The sequence below is a fragment of the Anoplophora glabripennis genome, unplaced genomic scaffold (assembly GCF_000390285.2).
Source record: "Anoplophora glabripennis isolate ALB-LARVAE unplaced genomic scaffold, Agla_2.0 scaffold221, whole genome shotgun sequence".
Classification (NCBI taxonomy): Eukaryota; Metazoa; Arthropoda; class Insecta; order Coleoptera; family Cerambycidae; genus Anoplophora; species Anoplophora glabripennis.
The window spans coordinates 187208-207981 of record NW_019416984.1 but is presented as its reverse complement, the minus strand read 5'-3'; the positions used below and the strand labels follow the sequence as shown (position 1 = coordinate 207981).

The 20774-nt window shown below is 32.0% G+C and overlaps 1 protein-coding gene across 2 annotated transcripts in view; it reads right to left on the bottom strand.

Moving 5' to 3' along the window:
- LOC108905772 (dentin sialophosphoprotein) overlaps positions 1 to 20774 on the bottom strand; it is a 52816-nt gene that overhangs the window by 8586 nt on the left and 23456 nt on the right. The window contains exons 2-6 of one of the 2 annotated variants that reach the window (XM_018708791.1): positions 20112 to 20258; positions 19918 to 19975; positions 4667 to 4828; positions 1729 to 1924; positions 1036 to 1294 (exon numbers count right to left, since the gene is read on the bottom strand). In XM_018708791.1, the coding sequence (XP_018564307.1) occupies positions 1036 to 1294; positions 1729 to 1924; positions 4667 to 4813 (602 nt within the window). In that variant the 5' untranslated portion in view covers positions 4814 to 4828; positions 19918 to 19975; positions 20112 to 20258. The remainder of the gene's footprint in view (positions 1 to 1035; positions 1295 to 1728; positions 1925 to 4666; positions 4829 to 19917; positions 19976 to 20111; positions 20259 to 20774) is intronic. The other variant, XM_018708788.1, reaches the window with a different exon arrangement.

Sequence of the window (20774 nt, the reverse complement as noted above, 5' to 3'; positions counted from 1 at the left end):
GACATTACAATAATGACTCCTTTGTTTCACATCTAACTTGTTTTTGTCATGATTACGTTGTTCGTAAAATATAGATGTTTCATGATAATAATTCTGTATATGTTTACAATTTCGTACTTGGGATTTGGGCCCTTGGAATAATGAGCAGAGCTTTTCGAGAACAAGTTTATTGCGTGCTTGATACAGACTGGCGCACGTGAAGCACACAGTTGGTTTTATACCTGCGGTGTGCTTCCGTTGCATTTTCTTTTGATAAAACATTACAGAAGCTACGTTACTTATATTACGTGATAAAATATAATAGGAAGCAAAAAAATAGAAAAGCATAATATTAAATCGGTCACATGATTTGGAATTTTAAATTTAGTTAAAAATAAATGAAAGGTATTATTTTTAATTTTGGTCGATTAAAATAACACTCCCTTCTTACAAATTAAAAATAGACCTGTCTATTTATGTTAGCAAAAATTATTAAAAACGTTTGTTTTTCTAAAACCCCATAAAAAAAATTTCCCACATGGTGTCAACTTGTAGTCATTACACTTATTTTTGCAGAGTTTCAGAGATTTAGAGAGGTACTGAAAAGGTTATATGGGCAGAATTTAATGTTTGGCAACAAGACAAGCAACATTTCACTGAAAGAAAAAAAGTTACATTTCCTTTGAATTTCATTTACCAAAGTAAAAACAATTTAGTTTAAAAATTGTTCTGTAGTCTGAATCTTACTGGAAAAACTTTTAAATCATTCCGATATGTTTTTTTTTGAGTGTTTTTACTTGATGCAATTAGTTATTTTGACCAATTAGTTTAGTACGTCACAACTTCAATTAAAATTTTTAATATCACATAAAAATGTATATAGAGAGTTTTTAGTGGAATTACTTTTACCTACGATTCGCATTAACTATGCAGAATAGTGTACAGTGATAAAACACTACAAATTTTTTTTATGCAACACTATTTGAAAAAATTCTATTTGTAAAATTCACTTATTATACTTCCAGAAGAGATTTAAGAGTTAGGTACAAAACTTACTCGGGTGTAACGATGAAGTATCCACTAGAAGTATTGTAAAGCTTTCTTTCCTTGGTGAGCTGCGCCAAAGTATCGTAGAGGGCGTGTTCGCTTGGAGGTGAAACATGGGGAAAAGCCAGCATAAGGGATTCTCTGATGGTTTCGAGTCCGGCTGGCCGGCCTTGACTAGACAGCCTAAGAACTACAGCGCACACTGCCTCCGGGAGTGGTGTCCATTGGGTCTGCGCCACTGGAGTCAGTGAGCAGTGTTCTAAATCTTCTGCAAGAGCATTTGATAGTGTATGAACCAAGAAATTTGTAATAAACTAATAAACCAATGTATAATTAGGAAAAAATAATGACCTTCGATATCTTTCGATATAAAATAGGTATTCACAATTACATCACCAACAACCTTTTTTATTATTATTGTTTTTTTTTGTTTCATTTAATAGTTTTTATTTTTCATCTGCTCATACACATATAAATTAATCTATATAACAAAATAAATTACCTATTTTTCGCATGACTTATCACCGAAAATAATTTTTCATGTTTAAATCAAAACAGTTAATTCCAATATTCTTAAACAATGCAGATATAATGTGCTAACAAACTAACACTTGTCTCCTCAAAATTCCCAAACCCACGGACGTTTTCTTTTTTATTTAACGTATTATATAGAAACATATAACTTTTAATAATTCTACTAACCTAATGCTACTATTTGGTACCCCGGCGGCGGTTGCAATACTCTCCTGGCCCAAGCATTCCTCAAAATTTCCAAGGCACATGGCTCCGACCCAACCAAAAGTGCACCAGGATTTACATATCCATAATATATTAAACTTTTTGTGGCTCCATTCAGACCATTATTCCACCAACAGACAGAATTCGAGGATAGCAACCCCTGAAAGATGATAATTAATTGCCTATTTTGCATTAATTCTTAATTAAGAACAAAATTATAACGCCCCTAATTGAAATTATACAAATTAATGTGTAAATACATATTAAATTGTGGATATTAAAATAAAAATTCATTTGATATAAAAAGGTCCTCTTGTTGTATTGCCTGAAAACGCACCGTTTTTGGAGAAACTAATTGATAATCCCAAAATCAACCAACTTCTACTTCTTAATATACAGGGTGTCCGAAAACGAATGAGCCGTACTTCAAGAAAGCTTCCTTGAATAAAAATAAACCGATTTAGATCAAGTTACCTTAATACAACTTTGCTGCCCCAAAAATTATTAATTAATTAAAATAGAATAAAAAAATAACTTTTTAAGGAATCAAAATCATAATACAGTAACTTTAATATAAATCGGCATATTTTCATCCAAGGAAGCTACCCTTGAAATGTGACCCATTTTTTTATAGACACCATGAAAATAAAGATTAGAAGAATATTTTCGTTTTTCTCAAAAACAGACAATTTTCAACAAGGATAGCTTTTATTTAAATTGAAATTTTACACTATAACTCACACGACATACACTGAACCTTCAGCAAATATGCTCTAAAATTAACACTAGGTAACGTCTCAAAAAACATCGGTACCTACTACATTTCAATGCGTCCTATTTTTTTTAACTTTGATAACCTGTACTAACAAAATCCTAATTTTCTGATATTCTATCAACTTCTTAATGTATGGTACTTTTCCCAAAATACCCTGTACCCTGCATAAAGTGACATAAGTACCTACACAACAAACAAAATTTAATAAATAAAATTTGAAGAATATTATGTAGGTACCCACATAGGTTTCATTGGATAGATTTACATCTTGTTCACCTTGCATAAGGCCGACTCTATGATCGCGCCAGCGTTAATTCAATTATTAAGTAAAAAAAAAAAGTGCCGCTTCGCCGGAGAATGCGTGGGGAAGGTATCGTTTTCTACAATTCGAAATAAGAAACCACATCCATAAATACTCGCAGACTCTGAAGTATTCTATCGTTACTACATATTTCGTTTTCCAATTTATTTTGATCCAAATGTAGTCTACATTATTTAACTTTCTATTTATTAGATAAAATAACCAATTAGGTACTTAGTTTGTCGTACTGAGATATATAGAGAATTAGAGAAATATACATACAGGGTGCCGCATGTTTTCATTAGGAGATATAGGGTACTATTGAAAAACATAATAAAATAGTTAAAAACTTCTATGTAGATAAGTTTGGTTAATTCATAGCATGGTTAAATCCTAACATTTTGAAAATAGAGATTCACCGATACGAACCACTACACTGTTACCACTATATAGGTATATTTTCTTAATGTTTATTTTTTTATAACATGTAACTTTTAAAAGAGATATTATGATACCGAAGGTAATGTTAAAATCTCGATCTAGTTAATAAAGTAAACGATATATAATTTATACTGAAACTTTCATAAAATGTCCTATATAATTTGAAATTATTGTATCGATTACTTTATTTTTTTTTCACGATTGTGCAAAAAACCTATAAAAAATGGAAATAATAACAAAATGTTTTAATTTTAGGTCTCTGCAGAGATATTTATTACAATAGATGTCTATATGCAAAGCTGTAGGTAAGTCCTTACAAGATTTTTGAACTTTAAACTGTTATCTCTTGCATTGGCCAAACTGGACACGTATGACATTCCGATCTGTCATGTCCTTGAATAGTACAAGATCAAAAAGTAAATGATTTGCAGGAATCGTGAAACATAAAATATCCAATCATACACGATACAGTTTTATACGTTCAAGGAGTTTTTTTTATCATCACGATTGGCAGAGAAAGTTAATACTTTATTATATCCTACAAATTAATTTTTTTGCCAGTACTTACTAAAATCTCTAAAGTCTTTACTCCTACTTATAACCATTAATATATGAGTATTTACGCATATAATAACAAAGAGTTTAAGTTAGCAAGAAGGGGTTCCAATGAGTGATTCAGCAATTTAGCAAAAATAACTAGATATGTCTTAATAATTAATGTATCGACATAAAAATTTCAACTTAAATTTTTTAATTTAGAAGAATAAATAATTTTAAAATGAATTAACATGAGTTCTCACGCTTCATTATAGATTCAAAATATTCATAAGCTGCTTCTCCGAATTAAATTAAATTTTTAAGATATCTCGGAAAACATTAAATCCTATACCCATACACAAAGGTGCACCAGTGGCGTTTCTGGTTAGGTCAGGTTAGGTTTCTCTGTTTTTCTTCCATCATATTAGAAAGATAAAACGTAACAAAAAAAAAAAAACTTTCTACACTCGATTGTATAAATATAAAGAAAACAAATAATAATTCTATAAGAAAATAAAACATTATGCGAAGTATTGAGTACTTATATTAGTATTTTTTACTGTTTTCTTTTATGTTAATTTTTCGATTGGAAATATTACAGTAATCTATACATATTATGCCAACAAGAAAATGCATCGGTATACTTTAAAATTAGAAAATTCTGTGCAAATAAGGAAAGGAATATAAAAAACTTTATACAAAGGATTTCGGAGGATTTTTTATTTACAAAGTTTCGACTTGTCATTCATAAACTCGGTAACCTCAGGAGGTGCGGCTTTGTTGAATAATAACAGGAGTAATTAGAATGTACTTAAGCACATGAATTTAAGAAGACAGTGGTAACGTACCTGGAACAATAAATAACCATTTTCGTACATCCAGAAGTCGCCAGGATCTCCTCTACAACCCTCTTTCCGCACCACTATGGCTAAAATTTGATTCAGTTTCACGCGGCAATTATAACCGCCATCCACGCCGTTTCGACTAGAATTCATCTTCAGGTGATCATTCTAAAATAATAACCTTTATCAATAAAGAACCACATCTAAAATCAAAATTTATTTGACCAATATGTTACAATGGTAATTGTTGTAGATATATGGGTAGGTACGATGAAGGGTTAGTCATAATGAAATATCACCAAACGGGGAATACATATACAGGGTGTCTCACGGTGACGAGACATACATCGATTTTAATTTTGAAAATTTGGGCAATAGCATGCTTTTCGCAACTAAAATAATGGCGAATAATAATAACTTATTTTTTTTGTAATGGAACACCCTGTATATTTTTGCGCAAAATTGTTCATCAGGCAAATTTTTCAACAAGCATGATTTTTTTTCATAAAATGGAAAATAAAAAAGGTTCTCTTCATAGACGTACTGTATAACAATGCATTTATTTTGTTTTATTTAGTGCTGGATTGTCCCAAGTCAAAAACATTTTTATAATGCAATAAATTTATTAAATATGTAGAAAAAATGTATTTATAAAAAAATATATAAAAAGCCTTGTAGTAAATTAATTTATCCTAAATAAGAACTAAGGAAGGACCGATATGATAATTATCGTTAAACCGCGTTCTCTAATTTCGAAATCATAAAGGCCAAACCGGACACGCATTCTCACAAAAATTGTGTAATGTATGGGAACATTGAATGGACTGTATTATGAATGTTGTTGGCCAATTTACATACCTAGGTATAATACTTACGATGATTTTTATTTTAAGTGTTCAATACTTGTATTTTCCTGGATTGGAAGTGACAGTTTTTTTCTTCTACATACATACAGTAAGAGATCCAATCAGCAAAAATTTTTAGTTCGTTGCAAAAATTACAGAAGGCCACCTCTTGACTAAACAACAAAGACTAAACTATTTTTTTTTTTTGACTCATCCGACATTCGACCCTACGTGCCAAAATGTTTTTTAATAATATTTTATAAATATATCAGACGAATTGGTAAGGTTTTTTCGTTTTTCTAGTGCCCTCGTTAATATGAATTTTTGAAAATAAATAATTATATAGGTATGTATATGGCTTTGTAAGATGTATAAATAAAAATTATGTAAGCGTTATATAAAATAAAAATCAATATTACTTTATGGAGATGTAATGAGGTTGTACATACGACACACCAAAATTTACGAGATTGCTGCTAGTTATTACAATAAAAATAATGTAACTTCGCTACAATGCAGCATATAATCTAAACAAAGAAAATATTTACATTGTATATAATGAAATTCCCAGTATAGTGGTCAAAGACCGAAACCAGAACATCGTCACCCACATCCATAAAACGGTGTAACGAACCAAGGTGGAGATATGGTGCCGTGACTTCATGGGAAGGAATCTAATTCAACAATACCAACCCGGTATGTACGTGATTGTAGACCGATGCCGTTTGTGACAGAATAACATAATTACAAGCTAGACGATTGTTTCGAAGCTTTATCAAGAAGGCAATCTGTTCTTAAACAGCCGTTGTTACTACATGGATTATATAATTAATGTTTCGCCACTGTTTGCGCAACGCTCTAGTGTTTGATTATTCAAATTTCATTTGTCACTTTTACCTACTATAGAAGGCGGCTCCTAAACAACGGCGGCGGCGCCTCCAACAGATATGCCCCGTTGAGCTTGAAAATATTGAACACAATTAATTAGTAAGAATCTATCTATTTATGTGTTGGCCAAAAGTGACGCTAGAATAAGAATAAAAGGCATTTCTTTGAAGGATTACATTATTTAATGATTTCAGTGTCGGTTACCTATCTATTTTTTTTTGTTTTAATTAATATTTATAATTATTCAATGCTTACCGAGAGTATTTGTATCTCGCAATGTCGTCATTGAAGTAAGATATTTTTTACATAATATCTAGATTTTTGGTGTCAAAGAACACCGTTTGACTTCATTTGATAGGATTAAAAAAAACTGTTTTGAGTTAGTTAATACCTTTAAAGGAAATCAACAATTCTGTAGATGATTCAGTGTACGCGATATTTAGTTATTATAATAGGTATCTTAAATAAATTATTAAATATTTGGAGCCATTAGAACATATAAATAAAGCTTTAAACGCTCACGATCTTCTAACAACAAATGGGTAATTATATAGTATCTCGGTTGTTGGATGCAAATACATATAAAATAAATTTGTATTTTAAACAGTTTCTCCATTAACCCAAGATCCACTTACAAAACTTATAAAATTATATTAGGATCATATTCGATGCAAAGTAATAAACCATTGCATGTCAAGGGATCCAGTGCAGTGCAGTTTTAAGGGGTTTAGAAATGGAATAATTTCCTTATGCATTATGAAGGGGTTCAGGTCTGGCACCCCTGTTCCTACAAAAACCCCTTTATCCACATAAACTATTTATTTTAAATGTAATTTATTATAAATCCAATTTGTTTTTTAATTCCACATATGTACTACACTGTACGCGCCACTGTTGGTTACTTGTTTTTTGGAGACGGTCTCTGATTTACGACCAATTAAGCTCACCAGGTTAGTATTTGACGTATAACCGACCACTTCGTACACTCGATGCACCTGGGCGACTACAGCTACTACCAGAACACAGCGTGTATGAAGCGGTATTTCAGATTTTACATTCAATTTCATTTTAAATTTGAAATGGTTCATCTTAAGCGTCCTAAAAATGATGACACGATACTCCTTTGATAAAAGACCGACAATTTTTTGCTCTACTTTGCTTCGAATACGACCCTACTATAGTCTAACATCATTTCGTACGTAGGCCTGTTGCACGTCGCTAGCTAGTGGTGTCGTAAGTTTTTGTATAATTAAGTGTCAATGGCCGTTTGCCGATATTCACTTATTCAAAATTCGATAGATTGTATGTGTAAAGTATTTTTTTTAATAAGGTATTTCATATCCTAGAGTCGAAGTCTCACGTGTTCGTTTAATTTAAATAAACTGCGACTTGCCTTTGTAAAATATTGTAAAATATATATTCACCACACTCACAGTAAATCACGATCTTACAATCAGTATGAAGTTAGATTAGCCTTGTGCAAAAATATTCAATGTAGAGAAAGGAAAATCTCGACTACAATGAATATTGTCAAAATAGACAGTTTGACCTTTGACCCACCCATGTTTTAAGAAATCTTACTATACTTGAAGGACTGTATCGAGATTCAAGTATCAGCTTCTGGGACATAAATATATTCTTGAATAGCTAACCTATATACAGGGTGTTCCTAAATAAGTGTCGCAACGGAAAACTGTAAATTCTTCTTGGAAAAAATTATTTTCCTCTTCCATTTTTCTCTCCGGGCTTTCGTTTTCGAGATACACGGTGTCAAAACTTTAATTTTTTTTTAGTTTTTCGCCAATATCTTAGGAATCGTTTGAACTACAGGACTGAGCTTTTGTACACACATTACCACTATTAATAGCTACTTTTTCGCACCCTTCTCGAATTCATTGGACGTGCCAGTGGTGGAGATTTTAAGGTATCGTAAGGGTTTTTCCCCCCCTAAATTTTACGCCACTGGAAAAATTGACTTTTGACAGCAAATTCTAAAGCGCCAATGAATTTTACACAATAAGAGTTCTCTTGGTTCATTGCTCTAAAGTCAACCGTTTTCAAGAAAAATGACTTTTTATGAACAAAAGCAAACATTTTGCTAACGTTTCGAAAATCTTTTGTAATTCAAAAAATAGGTAGTAATAATTAACAATTTTAACGAAATTTAACAACAGATAGGATTTTAACTTTTTTTTATCAATTTGGCGAGTAAAATTTACAGAAACTGTTCAAAATTACGTCCGTTGGCTTGAATGCACGCATTACATCTTCTAATCATGTTTCTTTCTGCCGCTGCGGCTTCACCTCTATCGGTCAACTTTTCGATAGTATTGACATGGAACGTTAGCAAAAATGTTTGCTTTTGTTCATAAAAAGTCATTTTTCTTGAAAACGGTTGACTTTAGAGCAATGAACCAAGAGAACTCTTATTGTGTAAAATTCATTGGCGCTTTATAATTTGCTATCAAAAGTCAATTTTTCCAGTGGCGTAAAATTTAGGGGGGGAAAAACCCTTACGATACCTTAAAATCTCCACTACTGGCACGTCCAATGAATTCGAGAAGGGTGCGAAAAAGTAGCTATTAATAGTGGTAATGTGTGTACAAAAGCTCAGTCCTGTAGTTCAAACGATTCCTAAGATATTGGCGAAAAACTAAAAAAAAATTAAAGTTTTGACAGCGTGTATCTCGAAAACGAAAGCCCGGAGAGAAAAATGAAAGAGGAAAAAAATGTTTCTTTTTTCCAGAGGAATTTACAGTTTTCCGTTGCGACACTTATTTAGGAACACCCTGTATACCTTTTTGTTTTCGCATCGAAGGTAACAGCACGATTTGCAAAAAAACATCGCGTACTCGCATCACCATCGAAAACGACATGCGACATGTCGACTTCAAACTTCCGCTTCCTACCTCGCAGACACGCCATCCCATCAAACAGCTGACAATTAATTGTTATGTATCTACAGTTTACTAGTAGAGATAATATAGATACTACATAGAAGAAATAAATTGCAAAAAGATATCTGCTGACTATTCGTTATTTTATCCAAAGTATATAATGATCGGGGAAGAAGATAGGCGGCAAACATTCCACTGAAGTAAAATGAGAATCGACCTTCACCTCAAATAACTTTCTTTGATTACGTACAAATAATGTTTTTCAAACATGCTTATTAATTTTTACGATTACGTACAACTTAGATAAAAGCTATGGGCAGATATAAAAATTTATACATTTACATATTTTAAATCCTGACAAAATAATGTAACTGGTGCAATGTTTTCAAGCACGTACACATGTACTACCTACTCATGAACAAAGCAAGAGTAATAATTCTTATTACTATTTATAAAAAAAAGAAATGCAAAATTCAACCTGCGTACTTACCTTGTCTAAACAACTGACCTTGAAGTGGGAGAAAAACAGTTTTTATGTCGATTAATAATTATTCTATTATTAGAACAAATGACCTACAATTAAATGACTTTGTCTATCTAGTCTGGACAGAGTAAATGATTTATTAGCTTGTAATAATACCGCATTTCTGCTCAGGCTAATTTGTAGTGTGGGGACGACCGAAGGACGACCGATTCCTTATTGCTTGTATTATAAAAATGGGGGATAATGTAGGTAAGTGCTCCATGCGGCTGTAAATTTCTAATCTGAAACTGGTGCGGAGAGTGGTCGGGCTCATACAATAAATCTCTGCACTTTTTGCCCTTAACTGCATCAAAAAATGAAAATATATTAAAAAACACGCGACCCGTAATTTTTCTTTTTTCGTTTCGACCTCATTTAGGACCTAAAAAATAAAAGTATGCGTTGTTATGTCAAAGGAAATTCAATATTTTAGTCTATTACAGTGGCAAAATGCGCGCATCGGTATCCTGCTTCCGAATTTTGATGAATAATTCCTTCAGCGTTGCCAGAGATAAACTGACAGATATAAGCCAGGCTAATAGCTGAAATATATTAATAATAAACTAATATCTATTTGCAAATTCAAAATAACGCATAAAATCATTATTAGAAATATCAGATATTCATATTAACTAACTTATGAATTATTTTTTTTCACAAATAGCGTCAAACCTGTAAAATGTTAATTAATTATTTAATTATCATAATTTTACAATAAGGTTTTTTAGGCGTAAAGTTACATTTACAAGTACAGTTTCCTACAAACAAAAAATCGTCTAATTTGTGACAAATCGTTCAATCTGACAATGATAGTTTCCTCCTATTTCCTTCAATCATCGAAAGGACCCTAGCGACCTCGAGCGGAGGACGCGGATTTATTGGATTTATTGAATCCGATCTAAACAGTCGGTGCAGAAATCGCCATCCCATCAGTGTGCCAATGAACATTTAGCGACTTTTATAATTTTTCGCTTAGTGAACCATTTTGGTTAAAAAATCTACGGTCATATTTCGGATCCCATTTTTTATTTACTGATGCTAATCTCAATAAATACCGTATTATGTTTATTACCACATTGAAAAACATTTGATTAACACCACGGACATGCCTTCATCATTTGCCGTTATGAAACATTCTTACCAATAATTTTTTTAACTGAAATTTATTCGATTAAATTTTAGTTAATGTGCTACAATTTTTAACTAGTTTATATTTTGTTTCTGTATTTTATCAAGTACTGATTAAATTTAAAGTATTGGTTATAGTTTTGTGTTTAAAAATTTTTAAAATAGGCGAGGAATCATCTGCATTGAGAGCTGAATTTTTTTAAGCCTTAAATCTCCCAGTTCTACATCCCTCGGCTATCAAGGCCGTAATTCAAAGCTGTAGAAATTACTGTCCTTGAAAACAGCAATCTTCTACTTACTTTCTAACGCCTGAAATCGCGCGACTCGTTATAAATTCCCATGATCCACACTACTTCGTATCTATTAGGAAAATAGTATCATTTTAATAACGGCAAAAATCGTGAGTATTTTTTTAAATTAACAATTTTATTAGGTATTATGCTGATACCTATTCTTCAACTTAATCATATTTAATATCAGATGGATCTCGGCGCCACGCCGGTCGATTTCTTTACATGGAGAGAGATCTGCTAGTGTTTGACCGACCTTTGACCTCACGAGCAACGATTTCTATACTAACATATTAAAAACCTCCATTGCGGAAAAGTGACGGACCACCTCTTTACAGATTTACTGCTGGTAAGGCAAAAAAATGTTGAAAGAAATTTACAGTTAATATACAAGGTCGCTGATATACATATATGGAAACGATCGATTATCTCCTAAAGTAAGATATCAATCGAAAAAACAAAAAAAAAAAAACGTTTAAGTTTTTTTAATCTATTACAATAAAGAAAAATGAATTATACAAGATGTCAAAAAGTCATGACGAAACAAAGTTGCTTTTTCTTTATTGGAACACCCTCTATGTTATTCCCTATTTCAATTCTTCTCGAAATACTACACAAAATTCATATAGCACATCATGTTCCTAAACTCAATTATTGTTTTCGAGATATTGAATTTTGAAAGTAACTTTTTACTACTCTCAAAATGTATAAAAGAAAAAGGGCTCCAAATTATGGATATTTATTTTAAAAATAACACAATATGGAGGACATGGCTATGATTTAATTTTATTATTAGTTTTTTACAGAAAATAAAACCACAATAGTTCAGGGTTGAGGAAAATGCATGAAACGAAAAAAAGTATTTTTTATGTCCTAGATATTTTAAATTCTATGAAGACAATAGTTATGCCATAATAGAAAAAGAGAAAAAAACAAGTTTTAATAAACAACAAATATTTTCTTTGTAATTCTATTTTATAAGATGCTCAAAGTGTTCAACCATTTACCTACTGACAGTAATGAAATCGCTGAACAAAATTTTGTAGTGAATTTAAAATGGTGTTGGAAGGAGGAATACTCGAAATTTCACGCCTTATCTTTTCCTGCAACTCTTCCATATTTTGCGACCTATTTTTGTAGACTACATTTTTTATGTGACCCCACAAAAAGAAAGTCAAGTGGGGTCATATCAGGAGACCTAGCTGGCTATTCAATTGCCCCTCTGTGTCCAATTCATTTATCAGGAAAAGTTTTGTCTAAATTTGCCCGTACCTACTACACGTTCAAAATATGAATGAGCCCCATCATGTTGAAACTATATTTGTTCTGCGGGTAAATTAGGATTGTTAATTATTGTTCGGGAATAATATATTCTTGCAAAAGTAGTAAATATCGTTCAGATGTAAAATTTTCGTTTATCAAATAGGCTTCTATGACGTGTTGATACCAAACATTTACTTTCTGTGGTCGTTGGGTGTGAATTTCCTTCATCCAATTTGGATTTTGGTCTGACCAATATCAGCAGTTGTGTCAGTTTACGTGCCCCTTTAAACAAAATGTAGATTCGTTAGAAAATAATATGTGGGTGACAAAGTTGATATTTTCATTTAATTTATTCATAATTAATAACTTCCCAGAACTCGATTCTACCATAATAATCGTCTTCACTCAATTCTTGTAACAAATGAATTTTTCTTCAAACGCCATATAAGTGACAACTTATGTGACGTTACTCAATAATACGAGTATTAAGTGTCATTCATATGCCTAGGAGTATAACTTTCCACGCTTAGCACATAAAGTATCACTTATTCTCCTAACATCATAATAATACTATTATATGGATGTAATTTTTCCCATTTGCAAATTTTTTGAATGGAATATCTACTCACGTTAAACGATTTAAAACCGTCTGCTGGGTCGAATTTATTGGCTTTTCCACCACATCTAACATGACATTCAAAGAATTTTCTTCATTTGTAACACTTACTGGTCTTTTTCGTCGATCTCTAACACCTCCAGTTTCATAAAAACGCTGCAATATTTTTAAAACGATTGATTTAGAAATACGTTCCCGATCGGCATACAATTCATGAAAATTATCCACTACTTCGTCACAACTTCTATCACCACATCCTATGATGATCATTGAAACTTCAATATGCTCGGCTTCACTTAAAAGTGCCATTATTGCGAGAAAATTATTTACATTAAATTAAATGTATTTTTGACATGTGTTGTCAAGTTAATCACTATTAAACAAAAGAACGACGCAGCGTTGTTATGGAGCTAGAATCTTTTCAAATTTAACTTGATGGACTATAAACTTAATGGACAAATATTTTTGTACGAGGGTTGCCTTTTATATTTCGGGATTTGGCAACCCTAGTGTTGCAATCTGGCAACTGACAGCTCTATCGTAAAGTTGGACATTTTTGAGGTTATACATACTCAGAACGTTTTGACATACGAGCGCTATTTGTGTTGTTTACAGTAACTTAAAAGATTCATGTCGGCCCAAAAATGGAATTAAATCGTGAACATTTTCGTGCGATTATTTTTTACAACTTTCGACGTGGATTAACTCAGCAACAGTGCATGAATGAACTTAATTAAATTTTTGGCGATGAAGCTCCATCAAGGACCAGTGTTTATCGATGGTATGGTGAATTCAATCGTGGTCGTAGTTCACTCCAAGACGAATTTCGTGAAGGTCGTCCAAAATCAGTTGTTGTTCCGAAAACCATTGATGGTGCGCGCGAACTGATATTGCAAGATCGTCATGTGACCTATCGTGAGATTGAGACAACCTTAGGTATTAGTGGGACCAGCATACATTCAATATTGCATAAACATTTGACTGTCAAAAAAATTTGTTCGCGTTGGATCCCACACAATTTGTCAATCGCTCAAAAAAAGGCTCGTGTCGATTGGTCGAAAGAAATGCTCAAAAAATACGATTGCGGTGCTTCGAAACACGTCTATGACATCGTGACAGGTGATGAATCGTGGATTTACGCGTATGAGCCCGAAAGTAAACAGCAGTCGACTGTATGGGTGTTTCAAGATGAGCCAAATCCAACAAAAGTTGTACGCGCACAAAGCACTTCCAAGCAAATGGTCGCCTGTTTTTTCGGAAAAACTGGACATGTCGCAACCGTACCACTAGAACAACGCAGAACAGTTAATTCTGAGTGGTACACAACCATTTGTTTGCCAGTTGTCTTCCAAGAAATCAGGAAAACCAACCGCCGAAGACGGATCACTCTTCACCACGACAATGCGAGCTCTCACACATCGGCTCAAACAACTGCATTTTTGAGCACCCAAAACATCGATTTGATGAGTCATCCGCCGTATAGTCCTGACTTGGCACCGAATGACTTCTTTTTATTCCCGTACGTAAAAAACAAACTGAGAGGTCAACGTTTTTCGACACCTGAAGAAGCGGTTGCTGCATTCAGAATGCATGTTTTGGAGATACCTCAATCAGAGTGGCAAAAGTGCTTCGACAATTGGTTTAAACGCATGCAAAAGTGTATAGATCTTCATGGGGAATATTTTGAAAAACAATAAAGTGATTTTCGATGATTAATATTTGTTTTTGTTCTCTAATCCCGAAATTTAAAAGGCAACCCTCGTATAATTTATAAGAAAATGATTTTCAAAGTTCGATATCTCGAAAACGATTAAGTTTAGGTTCATGATTTGCTATATGAATTTTGTTTGGAATTTGGAGAAGATTTGTAATATGGAATAATATACAGGGTGTTCCATTATAGAAAAAGCAACTTTGTTACGCCATGACTTTTTAACTGTTCCTGTATGCTTAATTTTTATTTATTACAATAATAAATAGAGGGTGTTCCAATAAAGAAAAAGCAACTTTGTTTCGTCATGACTTTTTGACATCTTGTATAATTCATTTTTCTTTATTGTAATAGATTAAAAAAAACCTAAAACGTTTGTGTATTATGATTTTTCGATAGCTATCTTACTTGAGGAGATAATCGACCGTTTCCATACATATCAGCGACCCTGTATATGTTAGTATTAAAACATATGTATTTCTAAAATAATTTCATTCATAAAAGTACATTAAATTAAAAGATGAATATCGATGCATTTTATCGTTATTAATTTATATATACAAAATTATAAAAAAATTTAGTTTTTGCATATGTAATAGTCAATCAATATATTCTTTATATGAATTGCTGTTCCAAAAGAACGAAAAATATCTGTTTACTGTGACTTTCTTAACGCATCAGTACGTAAACAAATTACTCCCAATTGCAACAAGGTCAACGGTGGCTGTTTAACAACTGTATTTAGTTTTTGCACACTGTTAGGTAATCCCGAAGAACTCATCAATATGATTCGTCACATTTAATAGTTACTGAGACAACTGAGGTTTCGTATTGAGATATAGCGATGGTTTCACAAATCATTTGAGAATCTATTCATAATTTGATATCTGCACATCTACTTATTTAATTTAATAGTGTAACAATTTTTAACAAAGTAGATATTATTTGTAAGCTTAATTAATTATTTCATAATGTCAAATAAGTAATTCATCAAAAGGTCAAACTACTTAGCTGGACATTTTTAGAACCTACTCGACTCAAATTGAAGCAACTTTTTTACAAAATTCACTACTTGACTTGATCAATGAATACAATTCCTTCTCACTAGTGATATGCCTCCCTCCAGCGATTACCGTAATATTAAACTGAAACCGTAATGTATATGTACTTTGTGAGATCACATGACATTTTAATTTCGGTCTACTGATCGCAAAAATCCATTCCCATGTATGTACCTACCGACTGACAGCGATACAATTTTGTAATTGTTGAATGAATAAGTGCTGAGACCTTGGACAGCTTGTCTTGATTTGAAGGGCAATGATCTTGGCTCAAATATCACAAAATGAATGAAATATGAAGTGATAGAAAGTACCTACATAATGTACAGCTGTGGACAATAAAATGTTTCCAATTTAAATTTAAAAGGTATTAAAATGTAACAAATTAGTGTTCACAAATAAAGTAATATGTTCTACGGTTAAGATTTACAGATTCCAGACCTGAATTAGATATTTAATTTAATTACATTTCCTGATTTTTTAATTTTATTTTTGGCAACGAGGAAATAATAAAAAATGTTTATCTATTTAGGTGCTACTTTAGTTTTATTATTATTATTTGTTGAAAAATAATATTCCAAACTCTACAGCTTTGGTAATGATATCTAATAATATGAAGTGTTTCAAATAAATAAAATAATGTTTTGTACACGTTTTTGTATTCTTACATGCAAAAGTATATGGACACAATCTAAGTAAAGCAGCCGCTACTGTCGAATAAATAATAATAACTTATGGACAGTTGAATATGTTTGTTTATAATCATCTATGGATCGTATTTTTGCTATTATGTGAATTTATTTATTTATACATCTTTGTGCAACAGTGTGATATGTACGGCAATTTTATCAATTACTTCTTCAACGGTTCCCAATTGTTTGGAGCGCGTGCATTATAAAATTACCGGTGCTGCAAAATTAATTTCAAACTCTAACTAGGTGCTCGTGCAGGATTTTAAAACTGTCATCAAACCGTTTACTGACGATTGTACTGGTTGGAGATTTATCTGCAGACTGCCAATTTAATTTTGAATACACATATTTCTTAAGATTTTTGGTGTAATTTGCAGTATCAGTTAGGTACGATTCTGTTTTTTTTTTTTAATTATTTCTAATTAAGTCTAGTAAGACACGCATTTGAAAATGACAGCGCAAAATTAAGTAAAAAAATATTAATAATTAGGATCGTAAATTAAAATCAATAACCACTCTCTAAAGCTGTAATCATAAAAAAAATTCTAGTCCAACTAGTCAGTGACATATTTTAGATTAACAGATCTTTATTTCATCTTTGTTATCAGTTTGTTACCCTTATTTTAAATTTCTGTGTAAAATGTCAAACTCGAAACAACCATTCTTGCTGTCCAAAATCCCAAAATCCGCAACAGTTAGCAAATAGTCTACAAGCGCGCCTGCGTAATAAAAAACAAATTATTATCAGTTTACTGAAACAAATCTGTTACAAACTTTGACAGCAGCCTACTTTACTTTAAATGGCAATAAATATATTTCCTCGCGTGTCGTTACATAAAATTGAAAAATATACAGTTTGTTTTTTAAACAAAGAATCGACTGAAAATTATGAAATGATTAAGTAATTTTCGATAAAACTTTGTATTTATTTGAAATGAAGTAGGTATACCTACACATTTCTTTGAATATTATATCTACTGAATATTAAGTGGCTAAGTAGTCTTATCGACTACGTCCATGTGAATCGGATTGTGAAATAAAATATAACCAACATGTTAGCACCAGATGCAGAAATTATAAAAAAGTCTGACTAGGTAATTCACACAGAACAGATCGATTACGCCTATACGTAACGCATTTCAGTGATAATAGGATTTGCCACAAAAGGTAATATAACACACAATAGCAGATCCAATCAATGAAAGAGAAGATTTAATGTAAAATTTCAGAGTCCGTTTATTTTATGCAATAAGATGAAGAAAAGGAGAAACCTGATTATTTGTAGCACTGCCCACCTGCTCATATTAGGTACTTATATACGAGAAGATATTTTACTACAGAATGAAAATGCATACCTAAATTTTTTATCATCGAAAACATGTAGAGAGTAAAAACTCATACAGATGAAAATCCTTTCACGATTTAACGACTGGATATTGCAACTATTAATAATACTAGGTCCATAATAAGTATATAGATCCAGAAAAGTATCCCAATAAAAGGTTTATTTTACTTCACCCTCTTCTCCTTGTATTTACATCTGTTACGGAAGTGAGATGTTAAGTAATCATAAGTATATCATAGTGCATACAGAACATCAAGTACAAAGTTAAGTAAAAACATATGGAGTCACCAAAATAAACCAACGATATCCACTACAATATAATCACAAAACATATACAAGAACCTTGATCGAAGTTCATTACCTAAATATATAGAGATCCTTATCCTAAACAGTATAAGTAATCCTCGTACATACACAGACCGCAGGATAAACGCACAGTTGACGTCGAAAGCTTGCGCGAGTTCAATAACACATCCTCGTTTTGCTGAATCGACTGACACGATGGCATTCAGGACGAAAACTAACTCGAGAACAGGGAGCATGGAAGCTTGGTTTGCCCAAACCGAAATATGCAGCCAGAGCTGAAAAGAGACGCAATCCAGAGACCGGAGCGCCCACGGCGATCATTAGGGTGGCGATTGAATTCCAGAGGGGTTATCTACTTCTTTTCTGCTACAGTCATATTTCGGTTATATGGAGGATATAGAAAATATCAGTTATTATTACTTCAAATGCGGGATGATAATGTATGTTCTAGCAACTACACTTTATTAGCTTTTAAGTATCTACGTAATCAATGTTAATAAACTGTAAAATATTTGACTTATTTTTTTCAGCGTCAGCTAATGGACTACACTTATTGCTACATTTTCTCATTTTATTGCTCAACGTTACATAATATGCGCATTGAAACAGTCATATCACTCTCGACTTATTATTAGGTATTATTATTATTATTATTATTAGGTACTGCTTTTGACGACTGAAAAGCGAAACTTTGGGTTGTTCACGCCTTACATTATTAGGCAAACATAACACTAATTCAAGACGGTTTACGGTCAAAGAACACGTTCACAGGTACTGGCGACGACTCGACGGGGCGTCAAATACTAGAACAGGCGCCTTTTTAGTTCATAAAAATATAAAAAACTAAGTCCGTTCTACATATAAACGAGACTTGCTTTGTTAAATTGCATGTTCCTTCTTATAAAGAATCATTAATAGATTCTTTGGTTAATGATAATAACGAACGGTAGACCATGTTCGCAGTTATTATTATTAGCATCTGGCTGATCTGCAACATTATTAAAAACTTTTAAAATGTAATAATGAGGAAATTTTGTGTCTTAAATTAATATACACGTATTACTGCGTAAATAGAAAGCATTACGTCTTCAGAGCGCGATTAAAAATAAAATAAATAGGCGTAAGTAAATGTAATCTCTTTTCCACTCCTTACTGCTACGTTCACAGAAATAATGTGGATATCAAAATAACATGATTAATAGTAATTACCATTTCCTTCGGCCATCTGCAGATCATTTAGTGATAAAATCGTTGCTGGGAGGCCGATATTTTAAAATATCAATATACCTACCTGTAATAATACTGACTGCGTTGAATGTGTCGTTCATTTATTCTGAATAAATTAGAATTTTATGTGGTATTAGAACTACGCAACCATAACGGAATTCCTGTACGTTTTTTTTTTAACTAATTGGTAAGCTACCTCCGGTAAGTACTTGTATGTATATCGACTACGACTGTGAACAAGCATCAGCTTATTAATTGTTACAATATTATTAATTTATTTTATATTATTTACATGGGATAAAGCTAAAAACAGTAAATTATTACGTACTACAAATAAATGAATCAATGAGTAACTGAATAAATCAAATAATTTAATTTAAATGTGAAAATATTTTCGGACGAGTTAGGAAAGAGAAACGGGAGATTATTGCGAAGAAAGTTATATGTATTTACAAAATAACTTACATCTTAAATATGGAGTATAACTCGAGAAGCTTCTCTTCTTTAGTTGTTCACTGAATACCTGGAACAGAAAGTAAACTGTAAACATGCATTATTATCACGATTAAATGTTTCTTCTTAGTGATCTTTCATCTCAATATTTATAAAATAGTTAAAATTAAGACAAGAAATGAACGAAATTGGGATATAACATATACCTTAAAGAAGAGGAAGTTAGTAAAGCAAGTCAATCACATCAGTTACTAGATCCCCTTCTCTCTCTCTCAAATTGTATAATTCACATTTAATATACAATTGTAATTACTGCCTGGAGTAAGATTAGTTCAAGTTGAGTGAAGTTCGCTCTGAAAAAATAATTAGTTTAAAGATGTTTCTTTACAAAAAAAAAAAACAGCTAAAGTCCATTACTATTAAAAATGTCAAGGACGGAGCGGCAAGGTAAATATCGATAGTCATCATTATGTGTAAGAAGGCAATCGTGACATCAATTAAATTGTATGGATATCGGCAATGGTTTCAATGAAAGCTGAATAGATCGAAGTAGACCATCGGATGAGTACACAAATGTCGATGTTCGCTTTTGGAAAATTACACGGGTCGTCCATTATTATCCGGATGCATTTATTTGACTAAAATGCGAATAACTCCTGTCTTTTTCTCTTTTAACCTTGAAAACTTAACATATAAACTATCTTTTTCAAAGTTAATAAGTATAATATCAACCATGAATTTCTATTTGGCAAGATACTTACACAAGAATAAATAACAACCTTTATTCTTGTGATAATTATTTGGAATTGAATTAATATTTTGAAGTAGGTATCGACATGTTACATGAAATGAAGTTGAGGGAACACCAA